The sequence below is a fragment of the Mus caroli genome, chromosome 4 (assembly GCF_900094665.2).
Source record: "Mus caroli chromosome 4, CAROLI_EIJ_v1.1, whole genome shotgun sequence".
NCBI classification, from domain to species: domain Eukaryota; kingdom Metazoa; phylum Chordata; class Mammalia; order Rodentia; family Muridae; genus Mus; species Mus caroli.
The window spans coordinates 85,602,538-85,614,321 of NC_034573.1; the positions used below are offsets into that span (position 1 = coordinate 85,602,538).

Sequence of the window (11,784 nt, forward strand, 5' to 3'; positions counted from 1 at the left end):
ACCTGAGGAATACTGAATGGCTGAGAAGCACCTGAAAAAAATGTTCACCATCCTTAATCATCAGGGAAATGCAAATCAAAACAACCCTGAGATTCTACCTCACACCAGTCAAAATGGCTAAGATCAAAAATTCAGGTGACAGCAGATGCTGGCGAGGATGTGGAGAAAGAGGAACACTCCTCCATTGTTAGTGGGATTGCAAGTTTGTACAACCACTCTGGAAATCTGTCTGGCAGTTCCTCAGAAAATTGGACATAGTACTATCAGAGGATACCTCTCCTGGGCATATATCCAGAATATGTTACAACTGGTAAGACGAACACATGCTCCACTCTGTTCATAGCAGCCTTATTTATAATAGCCAGAAGCTGGAAAGAACCCAGATGTCCCTCAACAGAGGAATGGATACAAAAAATGTACATACACAATGAAGTACTACTCAGCTATTAAAAAGAATGAATTTATGAAATTCCTTGGCAAATGGATGGACCTGGATGGTGAGTGAGGTAACCCAATCACAACAGAACTCACTTGATATGTACTCACTGATAGATGGATATTAGCTCAGAAAATTAGAATACCCAAGATACAAGATACAATTTGCAAAACACATGAAACTCCAGAAGAATGAAGACCAAATATGGACACTTTGCCCTATCTTAGAATTGGGAGCAAAACATCCATGGAAGGAGTTATACAAAGTTTGGAGCTGAGACAAAAGGATAGACCATCTGGAGACTGCCATACCTGAGGATCCATCCCATAATCAGCTTCCAAACTTTGACACCATTGCATACACTAGCAAGATTTTGCTGAAAGGACACTGATATAGCTGTCTCTTGTGAGGTATGCAGGGGCCTGGCAAACATAGAAGTGGATGCTCACAGTCAGCTCTTGGATGGAACACAGGGCCCACAATGGAGGAGCTAGAGAAATTAGCCAAGGAGCTAAAGGGATCTGCAACCCTATAGGTGGAACAACAATGTGAACTAACCAGTACCCCGGGAGCTCGTGTCTCTAGCTACTTTTGTATCAGAAGTTGTCCTAGTCGGCCATCATTGGGAAGTGAGGCCCCTTGGCCTAGAAAACTTTTTATACCTCAGTAAGGGGGAACTCCAGGGCCAAGAAGTGGGAGTGGGTGGGTAGGGGAGTGGGGGGGGGAGGGTCTTGGGGACTTTTGGGATAGCATTTAAAATGTAAATGAAGATGATACCTAATTAAAAATAGGTAAATTTAAAAAAAAAACTTTTCCACTTGTATTATAATGCAAAATTGCCAAGAGGCATGACTAGAACTTTTCTATGACACCATTCAGATTTATATTCCTTTATTAAAAGCTCAAATATCTTGATCATACAGCTTCAGTAACAAGAGAATAGAAAACATGTTTGTAGACAAGTATTTTATATGGTGGATAAGGAAAGGTATATTTTACTTCTGAATATAAGACTACACTCCATATGCCAATTTTTATAGTATTTCGTAGTATTTCTGTAGCTTGATTTAGCTTTGAACACACAGTACTTTCAACACAGACTGAGAATCTGGAATAAGATAGACTCACAAAAGCTGACTTTTTCATATCTCATTAAATGTTATTGGTATTCATTATTTCATGTAAAATTATTTCACTAGTCATTTTCTTTTATAAACTGCTTCTAGAACACATACTAAAATCTCAGGTTGAAGTGTATGGTTCTCTCTCTCTCTCTCTCTCTCTCTCTTTCATCAGGAGAGAATTTTATTTTAAGTGTCACCTTAAATTGCAAGGATGTCTGTTAAACCACACAATTAAACATGCCAAAGGAGAAGCCATGTCAGATGCCCACCTACCCCAGACACCTCAAACTTACCCTTGCTCACTGTCTATACCCCCTTTTTTCTTTTTTCTTTTTCTTTTTATTAAACAAGAGAAAGTAGACAGATACATGTTGGTAAATGCTAACTGTCTGTATTCATATAGAGACACAGTGTAATCTCTGAGCCCAATATGCAGAGAAAAGAAGAAAAACTAGAATTCTGTAAACTACTACACAGGGGCCTAAAACCCTCCAGCAGAGCCAGGGGAACTGGAGGGCTTTTCTTTCTTCCCACAGAGCATGGTGGTGGTCTTGAATCCACAAATTTGAGACAAGAAAGGATACAAAGTGAATTTAGAACAGAAATGGAGATTCTTTTCCTGTTGTATTTTGCTCAAGATATTTTCCCCCAAATTAATTGAGAACCATGATGTTGAGACCTCAAAACAGGACGACTGAGCACAGAGGGACAGGGAGGAAAGGACTGAAACTTGCTCCCAGGGACTGGAGAAAATTACAAAAGAAAAAGAAAATAAAAAAGAAGGTTGGAATCCATCAATCTTCTGTGATAGTCATCATCCTCGCCTTCCTCCCCTTCATCCTCATCGTCATCTTCTTCACCTTCATCCTCATCTCCTTCATCAATATCTTCCAACCCCTCCTCCTCGTCGTTGTCGTCGTCGTCATCATCTTCTGCCTCTCCTTCTTCGTCATCCATGTTGGGAACCAGATAGTACTGCAAGGGATTTGGCCAAATGTCACCTTTGATGACCTTTCCTAACTCGTTAGTAACTGCTTCAGAATGGTCAGTAAACCAGGTAAAGAAGCTCTCTGGCTCTTCGTGCTGCCTCTTCCTGCTGGCCTTATCCTGCATTAGACTTGACCGTGTCGTCAAATCCTTTCCAGATTTCCACTTGATTTCGGTGGACTTTGAAGACGGGTCACCACTCTCATTCAGATGGAATTCTTTGGAGAGAACTTTATTTACAAAGTAAGGATTTTCATCAAAATAAAAATCTATTCTGTAATCTGATTGAAACTTGAATAGGTTACCTTATACTTTACCAAGAATTATGCAATGACCTTCATAAACACCTTAATAAGTCATTTCTTACTGTGATCAAAGAATCTAGCTATCCATTAAAGAGAAATTTCCCCCGGAAGTCTCTACCATTGAGCACATTAATAGCTATGGAATGTCTCATCTAAAGGCCTCCTGAGGAAATCTTTCATTCATTCTGTAATGATACCATCTTGATGCCATATTGCACACAATAAAATCTTTTCTCTTTTTTAGTTTTTCTCATTTTCCTCCTTAATACAGCCATATCTCTATTAGTAAGTTATGCATGAATCCTTGGTTTCCTATATGAATGATTGAGCCAGTCTTCTATTTAAAGACATACCTGGTCTTATTCTCTCCTATGTTTTTGGCAAGATGAGGAGGCTGACAAGCCATATTGCATCCACAGTTAAGGAGCATAGAAAAACTGGAAATAAGTATCAGCTACAAAAACCTCAAGGCATGCCCCAGTGAAGTACTTCCTCAGGATAAGTGCCACACACCTTAAAGGTGCCAGCTATATTTTCCCTCTACAGCACCACCTGCTACCATGTAAGAAATAAACTTTTATTGTAATAAACCACTAAATTTAGTGATTGTGTTAAAAGACTTGACCCATGTTGATTTATATGCCTTCACAAAATTGCAATCTAGTGAAATTATAATATGATGTTATAATATTCTCCAAAGCTTTGGCATTCTTTCAGTTTGAGAATATAATTACTCCATCAGAGAGTGCTGTATTAGAACTTGTAAACTGAAGCCAAGCTCACATAACAGAAATTAAATGTCATTCTCAGAAAATGAGGCCAAAATTTACATAGAAAAGGAAGCCATAGAAATGGAAGATCATAGAATAAGTTACCAGACTTTAGAAAAAGGAAAAGTTGTTAAAACAGTTCTTTCAAACTGCTTCTCTTCTTATGAAATTATAATAAGAATCTGTTTTATGTCTAAATCTGCCTTATGGAGCTTTACGCTGCAATGTGCCACTTCTATTTCGTCTTTTCTAATTCAGTCAGCTATTTAGGAGCTGGAAGTGTACCTGCTTTGCCATTTCTGGGGACTAATTGGCACTTCTGTTAATTGCATGAGGTATAATATCAGAGTAATGGCAGTCATCTTGTTTTGGGTCATAAGGCTACTGGTTCTCTGGTCTCTTTAACAAGTCCTTTCATTACCGTATAATATTCTTTAAGTGGCTTTTCAAATTTTACTTTCAGGTATTAATTGGTGCCCCCTTGAGTCTAAGAACTGGAAATGCCAAGAATGACACAGTTACCTAGTTGAGAGTTCATCGTATACCTTCTTCCCATTCACTACTGGGATAAGTCTCATTATCTGATTCTTTCACCTGTAATTCACATGGCCAATGCAAAATGCCTGTCCATTAGCAGTTTTTGTAGGTTGACCCTAGTACAGAAAATGTGCACTGGGGACAGAGTACTTTTAAAGTTTTAGGAGACAATGGAATCTTCAGGGCACAAGAGACAATTATAAATTTGTAGTAAGCCCAGATGAGAGTAGTCATTTAAAGTCACATTTACAAGCTTTGGAATTCTACCAGTTGTTCATGTTTCAGTATTATAGTTTCTAAAATATTTTAAGATAAATTTATCACATATCATTAGCTTATTTATGGTTAATTCAACAAAACTAATAATATATATAATATTATATATGTAATAATTACATATATATTACAATGCATATTATTTTGTAGTATCACATAAGTAATTTTATCTCACAGGAGAAATTTTTATATGGATTTAGATAGTCTGACACTCTATTTGATAATATAATTTTTCCAAAAAATTTGCAATTTTAACAACGAAGTCTGTTTGATTCTGCTATAAATATACAAATATACAAGAACAAAGATGTTTATGTTCAATTGGTTTTCCTTAATATGTCATCTTAATTTCCATTAGATCCTTGAGTAGATTTATTTAAAAAGGATAATAAAAACAGTATTTTAAGTGAAGTTTACCTCATTATTTACCTCATGGTTTGCATTCTCCTTAATTTTTTAAAGCATAATGCAACAAGGTAAGAGAGTCAAGCATTTGATTCTCTAGGTATAAAACTAATTCAAGCATAACATTTTGTATGAGCTACACAAAATTAGATTAATAATTATTTGACAAGAAATTTTCTCAGTCCCTTTAGCTTTCACAAATCTCACTAGTGTTGTAAGTAATGTCGATGTAGAAAGCAATCAATGGATTCTACAGTTCTTAACATATCAAATGCAATGGTTGGGTGAACAGTCAGAGTTAGGTCGTTTGGAGCAGAGAGGAAAAGGAGGTCAAAGAAGTGTAGACAGAAGGTGTCCTTTCTTAGGACTGCCTTTAAAGACACTGTGCTTAAGCTCACAACAGTGAGACAGTCCAGAGGGCCAGTTTGGAAGGAGAGGTAAGAACTGAGTGAAAGTTCTGCTCTGCATCCCTGAGGTCCCTCTTCCAACATATAGGTTTCAGTGAGTAAGTCTTACTTGTTTTGTCCTATAATTCATGTCTGTCTATAAGAACAACAAAAACTTTATATTAAATAGCAATTATGTTTTGGGCTCTTTTCTAGCCAGCTTTAAAAAGCTCAAAACATTTTATTTTTATTTTAGTTTTAGTTTTAGTTTTAGTTTTAACTTGCCATAATATTCTACCCTGAAACACTTTTTGAAATAATTTTAAACTGTTCCCTCATGTAACAGTATTGACCTATTAAACTTTTGATCCATTTACATATATGCTTTATATATATGTAACATATATTCTTACATGTATTTAACATATATTCTTTACTTTCATTATATAACCATTTAGATTTATAATTATAGTTTTTCCATGTAAAACAATTCTGAACTTTTTACTTTCATTTATTTCTTAATTCTATTTTATTTCACTGTACTGGAGTAGTAGAGAGTCATTTATTTTCTATTATTCCTTTTCACTAATACTTTCACTTTAACTTTTAAATGGACATCACATTTGGTACTTTCCTTATAATTTGAAATGTATTATTTTGTTTGATATGTTTAGGAAAACAATAACTTAACATTGATTGAAAATTATTTTTATTATTGAGTTTAAGGAACCTCATTATATTTGGAATTCATCAAGAAGGAACAGAATTTTGGGCAATGGCTCAGAACACATTAGAATGATTTCTACAAGCAGAGGTTGTTGCTGTAAATCTCCAACCCAAATATGCCCCAGTAATGAAACACAACTCAATTAATATGAATGCAAGCTGTGTGTGCCTAGATAGGGCAGATCTACCACTACACTACCATCTTCCCCATCTTTGAGACCCCTTATAACTTGGGGTTTCTCCAGGCCACACACACTTCTGCTTCACATCATACATTAGAATGATTTCTACAAGCAGAGGCTCCACTGGAAATAATGGCTTTCCCATAGTACAGTGCACAACTAGGGCTGCTCAGGGAAAAGAACAAATGTTAAGTGACCTGACTTTGAATTGTAATTGCCTCAGTTAGGCTAAAAACAATATTCAGACCTGTCTTCCCAAGAAGCTCTGAGAGCTGACTTAATTTATTTTAAGTGAATTCTAGCCTTAGAATTGTTAGTCTGTAATTCTGGTTTGTTTGGTATGTGTATTGTCTTGGGAATTTTATTTAAATTTAATGAGTCTCCATTTCCATATAGGTTAAGTGGGGATTAAAAACAAAATTGTTATACATGAAAATAGATGCCTGTATAAATTCCATGGAAAAGTACCAGAGTCAACTGGGGGAAGGAGGGAGTTCAATACAGAGGGGAAAGAAGATAACCCAAGCTGTTTGATAAAGCCTCGAGGATCACATTTCATGTGTATATATACGTATTTCTTCAAGTTAAGAGCCATGGTGTGGGGAAGAACAATGCCAAGAAACGGAAAACGATTAAATAGTTGGTCAAGATAGTTCAAAGGTTTCACCAAAACAAACAACAAAACAAAACAGTCACTGCAGTATTTCTCAACCTGTGGGTCAAGGGCCCTGTGGGGCCTTAAACAACTTTGTCACAGGGATCATCCAAGACCATTAGACAATACATGTATTTATATTTTGATTAATAGAAGTAGCAAAATTACAGTTACAAAGTAGCAACAAAATAAATTTTATGGTTGGAGGTCACAACATGAGCTGTATTAAAGGCTCATAGCATTAGGAAGGTTGAAGACAACTGGTATATACTATTGAAGCAGTCTTTGTTTGCCTCTCAAGGGTTGAGAGTGAACCCCAGTTGATGAACACATCACACACTTAGAACATATTATTACAATGAATCAAGGAATATTTGAGCTAAAAGCCACTTCCCTGAAGTCTAGCTTTTATGGTTCCAGAAGTACTTTGAAAAACTTCCAAGGGAGGGAAACAACCAAACAGTTCTACCCAGTTGCAACAGCTATGAATCACAACAATTACGAGTGTGACAAGATATTCACAATGTTTCAATAAGTGGAACCCACTGGTTGATAGAAATTAACAGTTGTCTAAGTTATTAAGGTCCTCAGCAGGGGAGAAATCATGCCTGCTAACAGAAACCTAGACTGCTTCTTGAGGTTTGTGGGGTCATGGATCTTAGTAAAGGTAACTACTGCCACCTTGCTAGACCAGCATAAATCTTTACTACATACCAAATCTTATACTCATTGATTGGTAAGCGTAACTACCACCTCTCATCAAAGAACCTTCTCTTTACAGCAGCAGATTGAAAACATCACATAAAACTGCAACTGAGCACAATGTAGAGATCAACAGATCATGGGAAGCATAACCCCAAGAGATACATCTCTAACTTCAACACAGCTCCTACATCGATGTGTTAAAGAACATCAAAGAACAGGGCTTGTGAAGATAATACTAGTCACCATACTGGGAAGTCTGCTGTGAAACATTCTTTCCTGGAAATGATTACAAAAACAAGATAAGAACAATAGCAATGGCAGTGAACACACTAACATGCAAAGAGAAAAATGTTACTAGGCCCCATGCCTAGACAGAATTCCCAAGATTACATGGAGTACTAAGGCACTAATGAAGTATAAACTTATAGTGTCAGTGGAGCAGAAAATGACTAAGGCAGAATCTACAGAGTGTGGTTTGTTGAGAAGAGAACATTTTAATTTTATTATGAGTGTGGTGGAGATCAAAAGAGATTTTAACTAGAAGGTTGTGCAATGTGATTTGAAAGATGTATTTAGGCTTTATGAAAGGAGTGAACAGGTAAGAAGCAAAAACTGATATTTGGTGATGATTTGGAATGTTCTTGCAGAGATCCAAGGGAAGAAGACCTCAAAGTGGGGTAAGCAGAAAAGGTCATGGCCTGGTGTTGACAGTATACATGTATTTTTAAAGTACAGCTAGAAGGAATTGCAGCTGCTATGAGCATAAGTCTTTGATGAATGAATACAATTCAGTTCCACTGTAATAGCTTTAGTTTTTGTGACTAAATGGACCCTGTGTCATTGAATGAGATAGTTACCTTGGTAATATTTCCTATTTATATTAGTTTATATTAGTGATGTTTACAATCTATAGGCTTTATGTAGACTTAATCCAAGGTAATGAATCACATTTTTATTTCATGTCCCATCAAAGAACTTATTAGGTTTTGACACATAATTTTAAAATCACTAAAACTACCATACACTATTATCCCAAATTTATTTTTTATAACAAAATTAGAATGTTCTACTACATTGCCTGCCTTTGAATCTCTTTCCTCTAAATGTGCTGCCTTGCCTAACCTCAATAGAAGATATGCCTAGTTTTACTGCAACTTGATATGCCTAGTTGCTGTCCATGGAAGGCTTTCCCTATTCAGAGTAGAAGGTGAGGTAGAGTAGATGTGAGCAAAGAGGGAGGTACTGGAAGGAGAGAAGGGAGAGGAATCTGAGAATAAACAGAATGTCTCATGCTCAACAAACTTGGCTCCTTAAATCCTGCCTTAGTCATTGTCTGTTTCACCAATAATATGTTAAAAGTTCATGAGAGCCTTAGTACCTCAAATATATCTTAGTATACTTTCTGGTATCTCTGTCTCTCATTGTCTCTCTCTGTCTCTCTCTGTCTCTCTTTGTCTCTCTCTGTCTCTCTCTGTCTCTCTGTCTCTCTGTCTGTCTGTCTGTCTGTCTCTCTCTCTCTCTGTGTCTCTGTCTCTGTCTCTGTCTCTGTCTCTGTCTCTGTCTCTGTCTCTCTCTCTCCCTCCCTCCCTCCCTCTGACTGGCACTTTGCTTTACTAAGAGAGACTTTTTCTGACAAATCAACAAATGCTACACCATACGTTGCAGAAATCATATTGCTTATTTGTGTACAAACAGTTGGCACACATCTAATTTGAAAGTTCCATTATGATAGAAACTTTAACTTTCTTTCTGAATCCTCAAAATCAAGAGTAACTTAAAAAAAAACTTAAGAAATCTTTATAATTTATTTAAAGTAGATAATTTGCATGCAAGAATTGGTTTGCCTTACAAAAATAAACCTAATCTTGGTTTAGAAATATGAAAAATGGAACTGGAATATCTTTCAACATATTTCTCAAGATCCTTTAATTTTTATTTATTTTGATTTAAGTACTATAAAACTAGTAAGAGACATTTTATGAGTCAGGACCATATGTTAACTCCATATTCAGTACATATAAACATTTTGTTAAAACTAACTGCACATCTATAATAAAAGTAATGTTATCCTAGTTACTATTTCTAGGTATTGAGATTTAAGTCCTATTCAACATGCTAATACTTACCTTAGCAAAAGTATACTTTCTAGCTTTGTCTTTTCCTTTGGCTTAAAATTTATACTAACAGGTATGGTTTCCTAAATTAAAAACAAATAAAAATTAAAACAAAATCCGTTAAATAGTATTTTACAATGCGCTAAAGAATGTGAGACATCCACTTAGATGAAAATGCAGTTCAACACTACATAAGAAAATAAAGAAAAATGAGAAAAGTGAAACTTGAAGCTAACATCAGGTATGAAAGATTATCCCATGTAGTTAGAAGTTAATGTACTTGCATACATTTTATAGAAGTCTTAGTAAAATATATATTATGTCTCAAATCTCATACTAAAATTATAGTGAAAATTAATTAAAATCATTGTAGGTAAATAATGTTTTCCAGTCATCAGGCATTCATTAAGGGACTATTTACTTAGTAATAAAATAGAAAAAGAATATAAGTGTAATAAATATGACACAATATGCCCTTATACAACAAGATTATCAATTATAGATATTATATCTAGTCATAAGAAATTAGTAACTAATAAAATGAAGGTTGATTTGTAGAACTATGGAAGCAATCTGTGGTTTGACCTTGGGAATACTTAAGAAATAGTCAACACATCCATGATTCAAAAGTGCTTCCCACAGTAGCAGGGAAAGCTGTGGCTAATTTTGAAACCTAACAAGTAGGATCAGGAATTAGTATTGAAAATTAAACTTACAAAGTGTCCCTGATAAGGAGGGACAAGATGTACGTGTTCTTAGATTTCCAAGGGAGATAAATTTTTCTTTCTATGAAAGCATCAGAAGAAATTTGTGTTCACTACACATTAAACTATATTCTGGTGTCTGTCAGTTAAAACTAATGGGAAGAGCCCATCCAGTAGGCTTTAGGAATTCAGAGAAATATTGGCTAATTTGATCACTCATATAAAAAAGAGCCACTACATAATTTTTCCAAGACCCAATATTTTAGAGATCATTAACATATCTACCAAGATTTAAAGGGGGGAAATAATCACATTAAAACATACCTTAGATGAGTAACTGAGGCTTACTCACTAAATCAATCCTCATTACTTTGTACTTCAGTATGAATATGGATGAAGTATCTAATAAAAATAAATTTGTTGGCTCACATTCATTTTTCATGATGTCATTGACAAGACCATAAATTCTTCAATCTTTTGGTTAGTCTTTAAAACTGTGTACAATATGACCAAAATCTACAATCTCAACTTTGAATTCAACCTTTCAAACATGTGATAAAGCTCAATTTGAAATGATTCTCATGATGCTCTGCATGCAACATTTACTTCTAACAGAAGACAATTGTCAAGATAGAAACTTTTCTTGCTTTTTCTGTTAATTTAGCCCTTACTGCCATCTCACAGGATCCATTTGCCTGGGCATGCTCAATTACTTGGGTTTGAAACTGAATAATATTCATGATCATGCATGACAGTGTTGGAACCATGCTTAAAGAAGGTATGGTGAGTGAATTAAATTTTCTAATCCTTTAGGAAAATAAATTATATAGCTCTGGAATTATACTCTGAGAGCCCAGTCAAGCTTATTTGCAAGTCAGTGGAGTTTAGAAATTAAAAACGGTAAAATAAATGGGGACAGAAAAAATGGGTTTTAATAAAACTATCTTACTCTATCAACTCTAATATTGGGTATAAAAACATCATTAAGTCATTTACTTATAGACTCTAATATATTTATTTCTCTTTATTTCTTTAGACAACTTTGGGCATATTTTCAAGTCACTTGACTTTGAAATAATCATCTTTTATTCTTAAGAAAATATGCATAGTTTATTAAATGTGCCATTCTCACAGGAAGTTTATTTTAGAACATAAGTTATAGAAAAAATTAAAAGTGAACTAAAACCAGGTTTGGTGGAACAAACCTATTTTCTAGCATGAAGGAGAGGCATGAGAACCAGGCATTCCCGAATAGCTTGACAGCTTAAACATCTAAGGGAAATGTAGCTCAAAATAAGAGTAACTAAATAAATAAGTAACTATGTATATAAAAAGAAAAAAATTGATGAAGTTAACCACATGGTCATCTCGTTAGATGAGGAAAAAGCATTTGACAAGATCCAACACCCATTCATGATAAAAGTCTTGGAAAGATCAGGAATTCAAGGCCCATACCTAAACATGATAAAAGC

General features: G+C 35.1%; 1 protein-coding gene across 1 annotated transcript in view; it reads right to left on the minus strand.

Annotated features, from left to right (window-relative positions):
- Nucleotides 1-2,340: 2,340 nt before the first annotated feature.
- The window catches only part of LOC110293358 (protein SET-like), a gene marked incomplete at its 3' end in the record, with an annotated part of 38,521 nt that continues 29,077 nt past the window's right edge, over nt 2,341-11,784 (minus strand). The window contains exon 3 of the mRNA XM_021161207.1: nt 2,341-2,838. Coding sequence (XP_021016866.1) covers nt 2,341-2,838 — 498 coding nt within the window. The remainder of the gene's footprint in view (nt 2,839-11,784) is intronic.